Below are 18,084 nucleotides of genomic sequence, written 5' to 3' on the forward strand. Positions count from 1 at the left end.
ACGATCGCGACACGGCAAGCATCATCGTCTTTTTGTTTTTCGTATGCTTTGGTTTGCCTGCTTACATTCTTTTTGTGGTATGCGACTACTGCCGTTGATCGGTACTAAGCAGCATGTCGACGGGGGCACGAAGAAGCATGTCAGCATCATTTCTTTCGGAACAAAGGTGGCGATGACGATGGCGTTCAAGCCAGACTTCTTCCATATCTTTCCCCGTAAACGGAACGGACGAGAGCAACGAGAGGAAGAATTACGAAATCATGATATACGAGAAAAAGACGAGCGCATGGATGGACGAGAAGATGAAAAAGAGGAAGCGCAACTATGTGGCGAGTTTGCAGTTTCAGTAGTTGCTTTGTACAAGTAGACATGGATATACCCCTGGCCTTTACTCCCCAATGACGGAGGGAGAGAAGGCTCACATACATTGATAGTTTGCGATAGGTTGCTGCACAGATCAGAATCGCGACATTTTTCCAATAGCATTGTTGTTGCCCGGCCTGTGTGTGTGTTCTGATGTGATGCTAGTATGTAGGATGGATGGATGACCTTGTAGGAAGAAGGTGTCCCCTTCTGGGAGTTCCTTTGGCAGACACAGCGTGTGTGGATGGAGGTGGATGGGAAAGGCATAACGTGCGTGTACCGACCGTATGTGAGTTGTTATTCACTGTTGTTCCCGTGGAAAAAAAGGGAAAAAAGGAAAAATGTTGGTGGCCAAGGGCAGGAGTTGAACATACGAAGCTTTTCGGACATGATGTTGAGTCTCGGGAGTACCCCGAGAAAGCACCATAGGACATGTGAACAGTACCACTCGACCACCGTTAACAGAACAGCCAGTTATTAGGCATTATCAACACACCCTCTCCTCCCTAGGTATGCAGCATTCAATGGTTGTCCCCCACCTCTACCTAGGTACTATTGGACCTGCTGCGCTGAGTAGGTACTTGCTTACATACCTGTCACTGAAATCCTCCAAACCGGTAGGTAGGCAAGTGGGAAGGTGGTTATAGACTAGATATCAGAATTTCAGGCAAGTGGCCAACCTCTGCGATGATGGGGTCTGTCTGGTCTATACCGAGCCAATCTATTACAGGCGACAACCAGCATGGAACCACGGAGCAAGTAGAAGAAAGCAGTAAAACTCGGTTGTGTTTAATAAATACTCAGACACAACAAATTCGAATATCGATTCGGGAAAATCTCTATGTTCTTCGTCCATACATTTATTTGCATATGTGTGGTGTGGTATTTTGTCGTCGCCCCATCCTCCTCCATTTCCATCCTCCCCCTTATAAACCCATCGAATTCAGGGGGTGGTGGGTTACTTCGCCTTTATCCAAAAAGAATCTCGACAATAAAAAAATAATAACCAAAAATATATTCCCCGTCATCGTCGCGTCAAAAAGCAGAAGCCCGCTAAACATTTTGAGAATATTGTTGAACAAGGACCCGGCAGCAACCGTGGCCGAGAAATACAGAATAGAGGCAGGAAGGCAACCTGTACACATCCTCAAGCAAGATCAAGCGAACGAATATGGACATATCGTAAGCTGCCCGCTTATTGCTTGGCAAACCAGGGGAACTTCTTCTTCCCGGCATCGTACCCGCCGGCGCCCTGGCTTTCTACCGTGACACTTCGCTGGTAAATATCCTATACATCCAGCAAAAGTCAGTTAGTAAGAGCTTCATATAATTTACAGCGTAATAAAAGGTAAGCGGGGGCGATTTATCACGTACCTCATCATCAATAGGCATCAAACAGTCCAGAATTAGCTCCCTCGCAACATCATGCTTGGTCAGGTTTGGGTATGGCGTGCCCTGGCTCTTCATAATGGGCAGGCAAACCTCGCCGAGCACCTCAAACTTCTTCCAGTTGACGCGGTCGCCCTCTGGTCCAATAAAGGTCATGCTACCCTCCTCGGCCGAGACCAGATCCCTTCGGTGCAAGGGCATGAAAGGGATGCGGGGCAAGGGCGAGTTCTCCCACGCTAATCGGTAGGCGAAATGACTCTTCTGCGTGCCCATCAGTAGCACAAGTCGCGCAAACCGTTTCTGCACGTCCGCAGGCACAAGGGCCTTGGTCTGGGCAAGACGATGGATGGCGGTTCCGTTGATGCCGGCCAGCACAGCTGCGAGGCCGTTGTAGTTGTTCAGCTGCCGCAACTTGAGCGCAATACTCATAAACTTCTCGAGCATCTGGGCTCGGTGTTTGGCCTTGTCCCGCATCAAGATCATGTTGGCCACCCATTTGGCGATGTGGTTGAAGTGGGTCACCATTCGGTTTACGTTCTTCATGCCCCTGCTCTTTTCTCGCTGTTGTGCGTTCAAGCTGACGTGCCTTACGAGGTCACGAATCCGGATGGAAGAGAACATAACCCAGTCGATCCTCGTGATCTCGTCGGCAATGTCATCGTCTGACGTGTCCATAAATATATGATAGCGGAATTTTGTCAGAGGCATGGTATATGTCGGCACCATGGTCGCAGCTTCTCGCTCGTAGTCCTCGTACGAGTGGAACTGGAACTGGTGCACCTTTGTCGTGCCAATATCGGTGTTGAGGGAGGAAGTTGCCGATGGCCGCCGTGCAGGATTGTGGTCCTCCACGCTCAGAGAGCTTATGCTTTCGGTAACATCTGAACCCCTCGGGCCGTCGGGCCTACCCAGACTGGACGCACCAGAGGCTGAGTCCTCTTCTATTACATCCGATTTGGCCCAACCGGTGTCGTCATCCTCGAACACGCTGAACTCGAGGTTGCGGCGCATTTGCTGCGCTGCCGCAGCGAATATGGGTTCGGATGACAAGTGCTTTATGAAGTCCTCCAGCGTTTTTCGAGTGGTTGGCCTGGCGAAGTCCCCGGGGTACGACGCCACCCACTTGGCCACCACCTCTATGATGCGAAGCTGCGAGGACGTCTTCGTAAGATAGTGCACAGACTTGTCCTCCTTTACCTGATCCAGCCGTGTCAAGATGGCCGTGAAGAGCTCGCCAGGTGCAGCGAATTTGCGATACAAACATAAGAAGACGTCAGCGAAATTACTATCTGATCGTGACATCTTGGGGGCGAGTAGGCGATCGACTAGCTCGTCGAACGTGACTCCCGTCTTCTTCGCCGGGCGATCAAAGCTTATATCGTCATTTCGCTGTAGTATGGGTATGTCGTCGTTGTAGTGAAATGATTCTCCGTCAGATTCCTCGATGTCCAAGAAGGACGGCGTAGTATTGTGGCGGTCCAGACGGATGCCTGGGGTCCGCAACATACTAGAGACAGTCTGGTTGTCGTCACCGGCTGCATTGCGGCAGTAAAGGTAAGCTTCCTGGATATCCAATATGGGGAAATCAAGATATGTCCTTCCTTACCTGATTGCGGTGGCAAACCTCGCACAAGTGACATATCTGAACTAGCACGGCTATGCTTACTATGTTGGCTCATGGGCCGCGTTCCTGTTGAGTCATGTGGGGTATCAAGGTGAGCCACGGAGGCTGCTCGTCGCCTTGTGCCAGAAGCCTCAGCTTCGTGAAGTCAGTACAAATCCTGAAAACATTGCCCTTGCATGGGTACATCATAGTCCCCTGGGCCTGTCCAGGGACCTCTCTGGTACACATCAAGAGTCTGGAATCATCCAACGTACCTTGGCGGTTCATCACCAGAACCTTCAGTAACCTGAACAAGGCATTCCTCGAATTCTCGGGTTTGCTCGCTGAGGTCTTGAAGTCTGAGACACATGACTGACAAGCGGCAGCGAGCGCTTCTGTGTTGACCTGCCTCACGTTTTCGGGATTGTCACACTTGGTCGCAACAAGTACCGTGGGTAAAGATGAATTGACCAGTGCAGCTGCTCATGATTAGTCTACGAACGAGCAATTGCACCCCCAAAGATTTCAGACAGGTCGTTGACTTACTTAAAGTCTGTGGTAATTCCATGATGCTTTCTTTGTTCATCACGTCGTACAGGAGCAGGACACCGTCGATTGCGGGCATCATGGTACCGCCTATCTGCCTGGGCCATTGTATCTGCCGCTCTGGATTCACATCAAAATACTCGAGATCGAGCTCGAAAAGGGTTACGGCGTAAGGCACGTTGTCTATGAAGATGCGCGCTGCAGTCGGTTGGGGCCCCGGGGCTTTCGGTAGACCTATCGCCCGCTGAATGAAGTGAGACTTGCCCACCCCATTGGCTCCTATGGCCGCAATATTGATGGACTCCATGGCCGTTGTTTCGGGCGGGTGAGAGGCCTCAATCTGGTTCGGCAAACCCTTCAAGATGCGATTTCTGCTATGCTTTGGTGGCAATGGTTGACAAGAAACCAAGCACGCCTTGTCACCCGGGTGTGGTATGCGCGACTGGGAAGTCTTATCCTTCGAAGTAGCCGGTAGAGTGCAAGCGCGGTAGCATCTCGAGGCGAAAGGTCTGGTTCTCTTGGTCGGCTCAAGCGGCTACGTCCCGTCACGATATAAACCTCGCAGAGGGATTGACTAGGTCCAGATATTCTCGAGTACGTAGGCAATCACGTCCCTGTCGTGGCCACGAACGAAGTAGTATGTAATGAGATCGGTAGCTAGGGATGGATAGAATGTTCGCGTAGGATCGATCGGGTGTGTGCGGTCGTTCGCTCGGGTGGTTCCTGGACAGGCAGGCCTCGGCACCGATGTTGAAACCCTTGCTTTCGGGGCCCAAGAAGAGGCAAGCCCAGGCAAGCTCTGAGCTGAGAGTGTACACTGTTAAGCCGGACTGGGGGCAACGAAGAGGATCTGCAACTGCTTGCCTGCCTCCCCCTCTCTTCCCAAGGTGCAGCTTCCCGTTTCCGGATGTGACAGGAAGAGCGGGCCGAGCTTGGTGGGCGGCGGTTCACAATAGCAAGGCAGTAGGATGGGAAGGACTGTCGCCGCAGGTGCGTGTATGTATGCGCGATCGGATGCGGTGGGCTTCTGTTTCAGTCGTGGTGCATGGCCGCCTTATGGACAAACAGACAGGAGTTGTTGGCTGTGGCGACTTTGCGATACCGAGGTGGGATGGTTGTTGGTCGAGCTTGTTGGAGCTCTTGGCCAGCGCGTCAGTCCTGACCGGAGAAGAGGCTCGTAGCAGGTGGAGGAGGGAGCCCGGTGGTGGGTATGGAGAGAGAGCCAGGAGGTGTTCAATGGGATTGTACTGGGAGCAATTGATCGATTCGGCAGCCTGTGGGAAGGGTGTCAATCACCAGATTGATGCATCAGTCTACAACTTGGACTTGGGACTTGGGACAGTCTTTCGCATTGCAGGCGTCCGTCTCGGTGGGTGGTAGTCTGCAAGCTTGCAAGTGTCTCGTAGTCTCTAGTCTCTAGTCTCTAGTCTCGTAGCGGGCGCACTTTCCCAATGTTCCGGTTCGGGCGTTAGTGCCAACGACCCCTCCCCTGCTCCCCTCCCAGAGTTCCAGAGTTGATCTTGATTCGCATTTCAGCCCAGGCCAGACCAAGCCAAGCGCGCATCAAAAGCGCCACCAGGAGGAAGCTCTGGAATTGAGATGGACAGATTGAGCTACTGCTACAGATGTACAAGCCGGCTGTATTCATTCTCCTTCTCCAGTCCAGTGGAAGAGGCTGATCACCATCCCTGCGCGGGGTCATCGTACGTAGAGAACCGCAGCAGCCCCTTGCCTTTCGAATCTCTGATAGACTGTACTACGTGACTATATCTGTATCAGTATATATTACCAAACGACGAGACGAAACACAGTCCATGCTGGCTTGGTTGGGCTGAGAAAGCCAATTCAAAGCTCTAGCCTGAACGTCAATATATTTCGCAATCGTTTGGCACCAAGTCGCATCTCGCCTATTGCACCCCATCCAGCCATACAGACACCCCGTCTCGCCCGGAACCCCGAAACCTGGGCGCTTGTCCTGCGGGCTGCTCGTCACGGCACTCTCCCATCACACGGCATGGTGGCTTGCATTTATTGTAATTACCTGTACATACATACATATTTACGTATGTAGGGAGATGATCATTGACAAATATACCTGTAGCCCAACCCAGAGTCTGCAAGCACGTGGATCGTAGAAGCCAATCAACCATCTTCTACCCCACGGGCGGGTCATCTCTCTTCAGCTTCAGGGGGAGCCGTTGAGTCTAGGCATGTAGCTCCGTAAGTAAGTAGGTAAGCGATATTTATTAATTATTCGCAGGCCTTAGGCCTTAGGATTCACAGTCACGAGTAATATATGCTTATGGGCTCGGAGGTATTGGGCAAATGCAGCTCTGGGCAGACCATCCACACATCCATCCCGCCGCTGTCAGTCGATTTTGTGGCATGTGCCCAACTTCCAACCCTCCATTTTGATGTTCCTGGACCCGACAGTATGGTACCCAATTTCCACCTCCGCCAGCCTGTTTGACAAGGATCCGAGAATAGCCTCTCGCGGAACTCTGCCGTCAAGAAGCCTAGCTAGCGAAACGTACTTAAACACAACCACACTGTAGCATCTGCACATCTTTTTCTTCGCTTTCGGCCTCGTCATAATGTATATTGGATTATTATGCAATGCAATGCACCGCACAGCTGGTTCACGCAAATGGTCATGACAGAAGTAGCAATCGCTTCCTATCATGCATCACAGTATGGCCTAGCATGCAGCTCGATAAGCGCCCAACGTAGAGTCACAGCAGAATACTCGTGTGTGTGTCCAGCGGCGATTTGACGGTGGGACTCTGTGGCCTCATAACATCGGTTGCTTGTCACAAGAGCCGCGCAGATGATGCCAAAAAAACAAATGCGTCGCCCGGTGGCGAGATGTGGACAGGCGGAGTACATTTCCACGTATTCTGAATGATGGAGTCCGTACTCGGATCTGTTCGTGCTAAGGCCAGTCACTCCAGCTCAGCAAGAATATCCTCGGAATTGGTGGTATCGGGGGCATTTCACAATATTCTGCCGTACAAGTCCCGAAAACCCCTTCCTGAATATGTCCTTCCCATCAGCGCGGCACAGCCCGTCGTTTGGCTGTGGTAGCAACCAGCCATCTTCTTCCTGCCAGTCTGCTACAGTAGGATCTCGCCCAGGTTTTCGCCTTCGAAGCCTAGAGTAGACAGCTTCTTGAGCTTGTTCTTCTCCCTCGACTTGTCCGTCGCCTTCTTCTCCTTGGCCATGCGCTCGACCGCCTTGAAGTCGGCCATCTCGTAGCCCGCGGGCGTGTCGTCGTCCTTGTCCAGGTCGATCTCTCCAAGAAGCAGCACGTTCTCGCCTCTCACGAGGAAAATGCCGTGGGATTTGTCCGCATAGTAGCCCTTTACGGGGAAGCCTCGGTGGCGTCCGGCAGAGGCGCATATATGCGCTCAATCGTGGATTGTAGAACAATATTTGCTGCATCACCGCTCATGCATTAGAACCCAGCCAAAGCTCTCTGTTGTCACACGTTGCTCCAACTCGTGGCGGCAGAAACCAGAGGTGCCGCAGCCGCAGCAGCAGCAGCACAGAAGCCAAACGTACCAAATTGATCCCAGCTTCGCAGGATGCCTGTCAGCTTCCTACCGTCGCGCAGGCAAATTAGAAGCTTCTCTACATGGCCTGTCAGCTCCAGCATAGACGAGAGAGCGGTGCGCTCGAGGGTGTCGTCGCCATACTATCCGTGAGATCGAGCAGCTGGGCTGCGGTCGTGAACATCTGGGGAGGCAACTGCTGAGGTTGCTGGGGCGGCGGTGCTCGTCCGAGAGTCTGCGACATCGGCGCGCCCTGTTGGGGCGACGGGTCGTGTATGGTCAAGTTCTCCATCATCATATCATCTGGTTGGTAGTGGTTGAGGTAGAGTCGGCTTTCTCGATGCAGTCCATGGAGAGATGTGGACTGATAATTGGGGTCGCAATGCAGTGCGCAGCTAGGACATCTGCGTCGCGCGTCTGTTGGAGGGCAGCGTTGGTTGCTTATTTTTTTCGTGGTCACTGTTTACACAACCTCGCAAAGGACGTCATCAACTGGCCACTGTTAGGTCTAGAAGTTCAGGTCCCGCGAGACGATGAGGTTCCAGTCGGAAGAAACTTGAAGCGGCGGCAACATGCAGCAGGGGACCGTGCGCAGAGTGGGGGGTTTGGAAGGACGGGATAGGTAAGCCAGAACTTTGATTTGAGAAGGCAAGCAGACAAGCATCGACTCATCAAGCAAGATGAGTTGACAACAGGTTGACACAAATACAAAGTCACTCCGATTGACTACCTACATTCAATGGTGTTGGCACCTTCAGATTCAAGTGTTTCTACTTTGGTCACTGACTGACCTGATCAATCTGCTTCAGGAAAGAAGCGTCGAGAGTCGAGGCCTCCATGATGCAATGTGCCTGCCTCCCTCTCAGTCTATCGAAGCTGACCTACTTACATACCTCCCTCGTCTCTCAAACAGCCGAGGCACTAAAGCTGGATGCCTCTTCATCATCTGTTCCTGTGTACTTTACAGTGTCTCTCGGCGGCCTGTCATCCGATCTGCATGGCCAGCCCGAAGGCACAGTTCGTGATCTTGTAACTCCACGGAAACTCATCTCAAGACCCCTCACTACTCAGAGCGCTCTAGATTCATGGCCATCCGAAGGTTCGGAACCGCAACGTACGACGGAGATGGCGATGTTGAATGTTGGCACCTCAAGTTGTGCCCGGAATTCGTACCTACTTTACGCGCAGGAACTTTGTATTGTTTTCTGATCTTCTCTTCCTCATGGTTCTAGACATCCATGCTTGGTACATCGCAAATTGCCAAGCTAAGAATCAAGCTGCCCGAGCTTAATTCTGCAACGGCCTCTGCAATGGCGATCATGGTCCAACCGAGAGCACAGCAGTTCTGGCGAGTGCCCGGCATTGCGAAACCCGAGGCGAACCTGGACCCAAGTCACGGTTTCAGACACTCAACGGTCCCTGTCGGGCCCCCCACTATGAGGCTCACTTCCCTCGGCTTTCTCGCTCAGTCACCACCACGTAGCTGTGGTCAAGAATAGTCACAACCAGGTTATGGCTCTCGCCTTCATTCGGGCTGGCCTGTCCAGACCAATCCCAGTGACATCCCGAAGCTCCCACCTAGCCACCCCTGTTCCACTCCATTTCATCTCTCGTCTGAAGTTCGCACCTTTCGGGATCGTGCGCCGCGTTTACTCAGACGTGGGGTGGTGACACTTGCGCATCAGACGATGGCTTGTTCAGCAAAAGTGTTTTCATTACTGGGTGTATCCAAGGAGAACAGTAAAATGGGTAAAGTTGTTTCCGTTCTTGGAGCCAGCCGAATAGTTCGCCGGATAAACCGAGGAAAGAAACCGATCTGCTCTCGCTGCTTTGTGCCTGGACAAAAGGTTCCTATTGGCCTCGGTACCTGAAGATCCGGATAAAGAGCATTGAACTGGCCCTCGTCGATCAGACCTACCTGTGAGCGAGGTGTGGTGTAGCGGCAGCTATAAGCTACTGTGCTACGACTTCTGGCAACCTGCGCACATTGAAGAACCATTGGGCCGAGCTGCTATAACGGGAAAGTGTCTATGTTTCTATGGTGAGTCGTCGTGCCAATGGCGTAGAGCTGCTGACTTCAAATGCAAGTCATCCCGGTCGAAACCGTTGCTGTCAATTGGACGTGACAGTCTTGGCGCATTTACTCTGCTGTTTAGGGTCGCAGATCATACAGCCCCGTCTAAGCCAACGTGGGGCGTCTATACCAAATAGAAAGATGGGATTGTACCAGCGCCCTGGTCACGGTGGCAGACTGCGGCCAAGTGAGCCTCAACCCCCGGTCAACAGGGCCCCCGGCATTACGGAAGCTGCCTGTCGTCGACCGAACGTCGTGATCGATAGCCCGGCATCTCGTCGACATGGATGATGCATGACTGTGATGGACCGATATAGTCTAGGGGAAATAGGGCACGGTACTTGCTTGAATATGGGGCATGCCATCCCGCCTGGATATTGCTCATGGTAGGGTAGGAGAGGCAAGGAGCCTTTCAAGTTACCCCCATGTGACCGGCTCCTTCCAGTCCCATCTCTCTTCTCTCTTCTAGAGTTTATCTCACTCATCTTTTGTTTAATGACATATCGTCCAGGCGACAACTCAAAGGGGACCGGCGCCTTTGCGAGTTATGGATTATGAAAAATGCTAAAGAGCCGGCTCTTATACTGCAACCTGTTGATCGGGCTGGCCACGATTCAGGCATGGGCCAGTGGTGGACATAATGGAACGGCGGAGTGGTCCGGCAATCCCGCGCCGGCGCCAGAGACGATAGAAGCGGTAATATGGGAGCGAGTCCAGTACATCGTGGTCGAGAGGGAGGTTGTGCCGAAGAGAGTCATCCTCGAGACTCTACCCAATCCCACAGCACTACCAGCACGGGATGTTCGATGTCTACAGATGCCGAAGCCGACGTCGGCCCCCCAAAAGCGGCAAGACCAGGGACAAATCAACGCGTTGTCGGGGGAGATTCAGAGACTGTCGCAGTCGATATCGTCCGTCTCGTCGACGGCCTCCTCGATATCCCAGTCAGCACAATCAGTCCGACAGTCGGCGGACCAGGCCGTCCGCTCGGCAAACCAGAACGCCGACCAAGCGAACCAGGCGCTATCACGAACACAATCGTCGGCATCAAGCGCGGTCTCCCAGGCGAGCCAACAGGCAAACGACAGGATATCTCAAGCATCCTCCTCCTTCAGCAGCCAGGTGTCTGCTAATCTGGCGAGTATCCGGTCGAGCGCCAGTAGCGACATCAGTGTCGCGAGTGCATCTGCCAGTGCCAGCGCCGCTAGTGCCATGAACATAGCAGCAAGCCAAATTCAACAGGCCAGAGCAGATGCCAGTGGTGTCAGGGTGAGTGCAGACAACTTCGTTCTGAAAGAATGCACAAGCTAATCGTAAGCAGGGTGACGCCAACAACTTAGTGGCACAGGTCCAAAGTAATTCAATCTCGGCCCAAAATCTGGCAATTATTGTGTCAGTTTCCGTGGTTGGGTCTGTGATAGTGACAGCCATTATCGCGTTCCTCGTCATGCGCTGCCGCCGAAGGGGACGGAGGAACCGAGAAGCGCTACAAGGCGGCGGTATGGACCTGCCCGATGAGAAGAGCGCCGCGTACGATGCCGGAAAACCGATCGCAGTTCAGGGTGTTCCCCGAGCGCCGCCCCAAGCGCCGCCCCGTCGAGCGGTGCGTTCTTTAACCCCAAAAGGGCCAGCGCAAATGCGATGGAGAAGCTAAAGCTTCCGGGGTTTACTCCCTTCACTGCCAAAAAGGAAGCATTTGGCAATGTTGGGCTTGCGACGAGCGACTATGGTGAAGGACAGATCCGTACGCAGACAGTCAAGAACAACCCGGATGTGTACGGCGTTGGGTCTCAGAGCTTCCGGCTGCAGAAGCCGCCTAACGTTGGCCGCGCCGAGACGGTCCGGATAATACGGGTTAACAGCCGAAAGAAGGAAGATCAGCAGCAGCAACAGCCAAAGGTCGAAGATGAACCAGCAGCTCCAGCTCCGGCCCCTGCGCCGGCTCCAGCGCCTGCCCCTGCACCAGCGCCCGCACCGGCACCGGCACCGATACAACGCAAACCAGCACCTCCGCCCCAACAACAATGGCCGGAACCGCCCTCCCCTGCGCCGACATTACCCCTTCCTCCGACGCCCCGACAAAAGCAACAACAGCAACAAGAGCAGGAGCCGTCACTGCCAACGGTAGTGGAACTACCGCCACCGACACGTTCAGCCAGCGGCGCCCGCTACTCCGTGATCACCCCGAAGACGCCCGAATTTCGAAGAGGCGCCGGCGACAACAACGGGCCTGGCTGGCGCCCGCCCTCCACGAGACGCAGCAAGCGCGCGAGCATCATATCTGCCGCGGCGGCGGCGCGCTTCAAGTTCCGCGACAGCAGCGACATGGAGTCGGACGCGGAGCTTCCCATGGTCCCGCCTGAGGTGATTACGACTTCCCCTGATGGAGGTAACAACAACAGCAGCAACGGCAAACGCGATGATGACGTCGAAGCCGCCGTCAGACCCCCAAGGGCGGCGTCAGCATGATGAGCATGATGTCGAGCCAAGGCATGGGCCCATCGATGCGACCCGGCGGCTCGCCCGAGCGTCCGGGCGCCCCGGCCATCCCGAACCTGCGCAAGAGCAGCGAGGTCCTCGACCGCGAGCCCACGATCCCCGCGCTGCTGCCTCCGCCCATCATCAACCCGGCCGCGCGGACGGGACCCAGCTTCGCGACGTTTCCCAAGGCCCGTAAGCAGGGGCCGCCTCCTACGATGCCGAGCCGGCCGAAGTCGTCCAAGTCGCCGGAGATGGGGCCGCGGAGTAGTGCCGAATTTTTCGGCGCGGCTCCGAGGTGATGGGATTCATGGGTGTCCGTCAACATAGACACTTAATAATGTCTTACTTTCTCTGTAGGGGCTTGCCGCTTAACGGTATTTCATCCCAGAATCTTTCTCTTCGGCCAATACTCACTCCGCTACAAGCCAGGAGACATCCTTGATCTTCAAAGAGGGTGGGGGAAAGTAGGTCCTGAATTTAATAGTTTTTCTTCTTAGGTCTAGTGTGTATACATATGAACAATAATACACAGCCGATTCCAATTACCCATAACTTCGGCAGGTCTTCTTGAACCATTTAGTGACTACCTACTGAGGAAGATCATGTTTCTGCCATGCAGTCAAATCTTCGCCAAATAACAGAATATCATACACGTTTCTCATCCACTCATCTCTCCAGCGTAGCATTCGCATTTTTATCAGCTACTGTATGACTGACAGCCAATTGGTCGTCCCTCACCTCTCTCTCATTTCCGTGTTTTCCCTCGCTCTCTCATTTTCCTGCCATTCCTTGCTCTCACTCCTACTTCACAGCATAGCGAAGTAAGAATCGTTCGCCCAAAGGAAAAGCACCAAGAACGGTTCTTCCCTATATACAGACCAAGTTCAACAACGAGCAAGCGAAATTCAGAATTATCAAGATGCATACGGGCACGGTTGCCTTGTAATAAACTTTCCAAGTCCACACAATATCGCCGAGTGAGGCTCCTTCTTCCCATTACTTAGCCTCTCTGGATTTCCTGAGGCCAGTGTAGCAATTCTGATGCGAGCTCAGTGCCTCTTGAACCTCTGGATCGCTTTTCTTTTTCCCGCCCCTTCCTTTTCATCTTTCGAAAAGACAAAAGAGTCATCGGTAGGTACTTGGCATTGCTTCACATGATTCCGAGGCCAAGTTGCATGATGGACAGCAGGGTCATTCCCGATGGGCCCAAGTGAATGCAATTCCACAAAGACGGCAGAGAGCTCTCGAGGACGGTCCAAGTCGCAAATCACGGGGTGTGTAGCATCGTTACTCATATGAGTGAGGTATCCGCTTCGTCTATGTGTATATGCATCGCCAAACCTGTCAAACCAGCCACCACAGGTGTATTTTTACCGTTCCGATTCCGGGGGGCGAGCCATGGTGATGCATGCGAGGGCATCTACCAATCTGCGCCAACCCATGAGCCCCAAAGTCGAAATCTTTGTTTTATATGTACCAATCAGCGCCAATTCATATTGTGTGACCCCTCTATCATGGCTAGCCACCAACGCCTCAGGATGCATGTTTTCTCCTCCTTTTTCATGTATAGCCAAATCAGAAGTGTTGTGCTATGACTAGAAAGTTCAAGGAGGATGATCTTGGGATCCCATCTAATGCGGAATCCACGTCTGATTCCTAAGGGAAATACCAAATCAAGAACGCTCAAATGCCATGCTGAGATACCGAACCCAAGCAGAAGTGTCAAAACACATAAATCAAATCGAGACCGAAAAACTCCAGAATCCAGCTCTATGCAATCTTGCCCGTCGAGTACCGTCAATGGGCAGTGCGAACAGGTAAGGAAGACCGCGGTCTAGTAGGGGAGATGTGAGATCTAGGTCTAGAGACGCCTCGGAGGCGGTCAACGTTGCATAGTAGACCGCGTGAGTGCCTCTAGCAGTTCCGGGCGTGCTTCGAGAGCCTCCTTGGCCTGTGCGAAGGACATCCAACATCTCTCCCGCTTGTGGCGCTCCGGCCAGTCGTCTTCTTCCTTAAGGACTGTGGCCTCGTAGAAGCGATAGACCGATTTGGAAGGGTCCTTGTGGGTCTTCTTGGGAGGTCTGGTCTCCAGGATATCTCCCAGGTCGTAGTTGATCTGAATGGAGATACCAGCTTCTTCCCAGGCCTCGCGGGAAGCGGCTTCGGTGCACTCCTCGTCAGACTCCCACCCTCCCTTGGGGAGCACCCAGCCTTTGCGCCGAGTTGACTGGATAAGAAGCACAAACTTCTTATCCTCTGTCAAGGGACGACACCAGCTACCAGCCGCTCACCATTGGAGTTGTAGCCTATCAAAGAAAGGGTCAGCTGATCCACTCAAAATCTCAGACGCCCAAACCCCCTGAAAAGCGAGAACAAAGTCGGCGAGTCAATTCAGCATCGATGACTTACGCTGCTTGCTGCGGCCAGTGCGGGACTCCATGGAGCGACCATTGGTGTCGGTCGTTGTTGAACTAGATGCCATTGTTGCAATTGCACCTGGCTGAGATGTGTGGACGAGCGGTTGGTGTTCTTCTTTTGCTCTGCAGGTGTGGTGAGAAGGATTTCCAGACCCAGTTGTGTCCAGTGGCGGAAGGGAAAGATATAAAAGTCCAAAGACGAGAGCTTTCTCCGGCTGGACGTAGCTGGCAATGGAGAAATACGTTATCTAAAATTGTGCGACTTCATGATCAAAGATTGCTCAAGAGGGTAGAGTAAAATATGGTGGACTCGGGACGAGGCTACTGTTGGGTTTGGTGGTAACAGGGCAGGGCCTTGAATGGATCGCGGCGAGGTGCGATTGTGTGGGAGAGTATGGGGGAATGAATAAGTGTAAGCCGTCCGTGGTAGGCAGTGAGCGAAGGCTCGAACAAACTCAGTGAATGCTAATGCTGGCTGGAGCTTTGGCGTTGCTCTGCTTTGCTCTGTTTTGCTCTGCTTTGCCTTGCTTAGTTTAGGCGTGGGCGTCAAGGGGTGGCGCAAATAGAGTGTGTGATTTGTGGTACTGCAATTAAAGGTGGTATTGCATGTACCATGGATGGGACAGCTGGACGCGGCCAATATTCAATTTCCAGCCCAGCCCGGTCAGATGGGGAAGTGTAGGTAATGTTCCGGACGGTGAACGGATCAAATGTGGTGGTGGTAGCTGGTGGTAGCTGGTGGTTATGACAGTGTGTCGTTTTCCTCTTATGATGAAGCTGAGGACGGGATGCCTGGCTGACTGGGAGTGAATTGAATGAGGGCCCCTCAAAAAAGAGAGAGCACCAGACAACGGCTGGTTAGAGCACACAGCTAGCAGACACACGGGCTAGCAGGCAGGTGCAGGGCCTGTTGCAGGGCCTGTTGCAGGTACTGTAATGTATTGATGTAGGTCTGGTCGACCGTAGACGGGTGATGAGCACGCAATAAGGAGCTGCACGGCTCTGGCTGGAGTAGGAAGGTGCCTGCTTGGTTTGCTTGGTTTGCTTTGTTGGGTTATGTCAGTAAAAGGTGCAGGCAGTCGAGGTACTTTATTAAGATCCAGCGGACGATATGTATGTAACTGAAGGTATGAATGTATCAAAACATATCATGTTGGTGGTAGGATGCAGGTTTGGGAGGTACAGGCAGCACGTCGCAACAGGTCAAAAGATGGCCTTTCGGGAAGGGTTTGGACTGGGCCGAAGCTGCACCACTTGGATGCCATGCGCTGCACACTGCACCAGGTGCGCTGCGCTGCTGCACTTGAGTGGGCTGGACTCGTTCGGAACAGATCCCAAACGGCTGACAAAGGCCACCCTTATTTTTTTTTCTTCGCTTTGTCTCTGTTGCAACTTCAACTGTGACGACTGCGGGGCAGGATTGGCAACGGGGGGGAGGGAGCTGATTGCTCATTTGCTTACAGTTAAGGTAGGTTTGAAAATGCTGCTCCTGCAAGGGCACCACCGACCAATACGAAACCCGAAAAAGGGAATAAAGAAAAAAAATGGGAGGTTTTTGGAGGGGAAGGATTGGAAGAGGCCCCTCCAGCAACTTTTTTTACGGGTGAGGACGGAAGAGAGAAGAGGGGACAAGGAGACAGGCCGGCTCTATGTATGCTGAGCGGGAAAGACAGCGCAGATATTTGGTATGATCGGTAAAAGTACATGTACTGGAGGTTAGGCAAAGGAATCTAGCAAGCTAGGCGCAAAATGTCCTCAGTAGCGAAGGCATGAATGAATCAGATGCAACGCATGCACACGAGCCAGGAGAAGAGGGTTGTTGTTGCTGTGGGAGCCGGGAGCTCTTGGTGGCAGAACGGCCGTTGCATGTCTCGTGTGATGTGCCGTGCCATTCATTAATAGGTACTTGTGAGGGATTCAACATCTATTGAATGGAGGGGCAGCACACGACTTTTTCGACGAGGAAATTAAAGTTGGCTTTTATACTAACCAAGAGCCTAGCCACTGTAGCCTATTGTTGGTAGTACTTGGTACTGCACGTAGCGCCTGTTCTTGTAGGTGACAGCAGCCCACGCGAGCCCACGCCAATCCGAATCGATCCATACCTCCTGTGCATATGCAGCTCCGTCCTAGGAAGTAACTTGAACTCGAACACATCGGCTCTTCCAGTCACCCACGGTCCTGGCAGTTCTCACGACATGGACCTAGGGACTGACGAATGATCAATCCACCACCTGGCTTCTAGAGGGCTAGCGTGTATCTTCATACGCGTAGAAGAAAGCCTGCGTCCCATGTCAGTCGCACTTGGGCAAGCACACCCAGATGCTACATGACTGGCATCATATCGCATACACAGAATGGCTAACGCCGAGAGCGTGTGTCGTATTACTGGAAGAGGGCAAGTGGCTTCTTCAGGGACCTAGCGGTCTGGAAGAGTGGGAAAGGCTTAAAGTAAACAGTGGGAATGCATTCGCTGGAGCAAAAGCAAGCGTCGGCTCGCGTGGGATTAACGAAAGCCCTGGTCAAGTCAGGCCAGGTCAGGTCAGGTACTTGAGTATGTGTTCTGGGTAGGTCAGCTCCGGCGCGTCGGAGTTGGCGTCAACCAGATAACCTCTTAGTCACTTGATTGTGTCCATCATGTTACATGTTACCTGTGTGTCTCTGTACATAATATGTAAGACTCGGGACCCTGCGAGCAGGGTGCACTATTAATAGGGGCACTGGTGGTTAAGGTTAAGCATTAATACCCTAGGTCAATCGCCATAACTGAAGGTAGCAGCCGCCGTCTAGAGCATTGGATAGGCCCCCAAAACATGTAGCCAGTCGCTGCATCTCACATCAACTATAGTGTGGAAGTGCATACCTCTCAAGGCAAATACAACTTGGGGCTTCGTAATAGGACATGACTGCTATATGCCAAAGACGGTGTTATTTAACCTCACACACACTTTGGGCTTGTTCTTTTTCTGGTAGGTAGTGTTAGATTCTCTCCTGTTGTAATGGCCGAGTATGGCCTAGAGATCCAGGAGACCATCATCATCCTCCTCATCATCAGGCGCATGTGCAAACCCACGAGCAAGGCCAGCTGTTGCGACCCCTCTCATGAAGAGGAAATCCTGCTCACAACGTTGTCACCAGCATAGTAACCTAAGTACCCAAGGAAATGTACCTAGACACATGCAGGTATAGGTCTTGGTGTATCGTCTCACCAGACTGGACTCGTTTCCACATGCTATTTATATGCCTCTGCCGCGTCGATGCATACCTACATGTACGAACATAGGTACTGTCTTGAACGCCTGGGCATGATAGTTCGCATGTTAGCCTAAATGGATTCCCCAAGAGCCTTGTGCCCTTGACCCAACTTCTAGGACTATGGCTGGGTCTGTCAACACGGCTCATTGGGGGTCATGCAAGATATATGCTCGTAGAGACTCAAAACATCAAATCAGGTATTGGTACATGTTTTGTTTTTAGTATTCCGCATCACACATGTGCCAAGCGGGCGCAAAAACTGCCTTACCCAAGGCGATAGACGATCAACTAGTAGGTTGAGTGAATGCATGCACTTTGCACCACACCACAACACGAAAATCGGGAGAATTCCTCGGAGAATAAGGTATCGTGATATGTGTACGTAAACACCTCAGAGGCCACGGG

The 18,084-nt window shown here is 52.7% G+C and overlaps 5 protein-coding genes across 5 annotated transcripts; 2 read left to right on the forward strand and 3 right to left on the reverse strand.

The window, feature by feature from the left end:
• Window positions 1-1,558: 1,558 nt before the first annotated feature.
• On the reverse strand, window positions 1,559-4,208 carry PG997_000464 (ras guanine nucleotide exchange factor domain-containing protein; the record flags this gene model as incomplete). The annotated part of the gene is made up of 5 exons (XM_066804779.1): window positions 1,559-1,651; window positions 1,738-3,287; window positions 3,359-3,511; window positions 3,631-3,834; window positions 3,902-4,208. The coding sequence occupies 5 exons, from the start codon at window positions 4,206-4,208 to the stop codon at window positions 1,559-1,561; spliced, it is 2,307 nt and encodes a 768-aa protein (XP_066674552.1).
• Window positions 4,209-7,014: 2,806 nt separating this feature from the next.
• PG997_000465 (uncharacterized protein) lies at window positions 7,015-7,744 on the reverse strand (the record flags this gene model as incomplete). Its single annotated transcript, XM_066804780.1, has 3 exons — window positions 7,015-7,307; window positions 7,400-7,531; window positions 7,597-7,744. The coding sequence occupies 3 exons, from the start codon at window positions 7,742-7,744 to the stop codon at window positions 7,015-7,017; spliced, it is 573 nt and encodes a 190-aa protein (XP_066674553.1).
• A 2,343-nt stretch (window positions 7,745-10,087) lies between these two features.
• Window positions 10,088-11,995, forward strand: PG997_000466 (uncharacterized protein; the record flags this gene model as incomplete). Its single annotated transcript, XM_066804781.1, has 3 exons — window positions 10,088-10,795; window positions 10,848-11,129; window positions 11,183-11,995. The coding sequence occupies 3 exons, from the start codon at window positions 10,088-10,090 to the stop codon at window positions 11,993-11,995; spliced, it is 1,803 nt and encodes a 600-aa protein (XP_066674554.1).
• An 8-nt stretch (window positions 11,996-12,003) lies between these two features.
• On the forward strand, window positions 12,004-12,306 carry PG997_000467 (uncharacterized protein; the record flags this gene model as incomplete). The annotated part of the gene is made up of 1 exon (XM_066804782.1): window positions 12,004-12,306. The coding sequence occupies one exon, from the start codon at window positions 12,004-12,006 to the stop codon at window positions 12,304-12,306; it is 303 nt and encodes a 100-aa protein (XP_066674555.1).
• A 1,583-nt stretch (window positions 12,307-13,889) lies between these two features.
• Window positions 13,890-14,489, reverse strand: PG997_000468 (NUDIX hydrolase domain-like protein; the record flags this gene model as incomplete). The annotated part of the gene is made up of 2 exons (XM_066804783.1): window positions 13,890-14,293; window positions 14,417-14,489. The coding sequence occupies 2 exons, from the start codon at window positions 14,487-14,489 to the stop codon at window positions 13,890-13,892; spliced, it is 477 nt and encodes a 158-aa protein (XP_066674556.1).
• Between the last annotated feature and the right edge of the window lie 3,595 nt (window positions 14,490-18,084).

This window comes from Apiospora hydei (assembly GCF_038363865.1).
Source record: "Apiospora hydei strain CBS 114990 chromosome Unknown utg000002l_segment0_segment0, whole genome shotgun sequence".
Classification (NCBI taxonomy): Eukaryota; Fungi; Ascomycota; class Sordariomycetes; order Amphisphaeriales; family Apiosporaceae; genus Apiospora; species Apiospora hydei.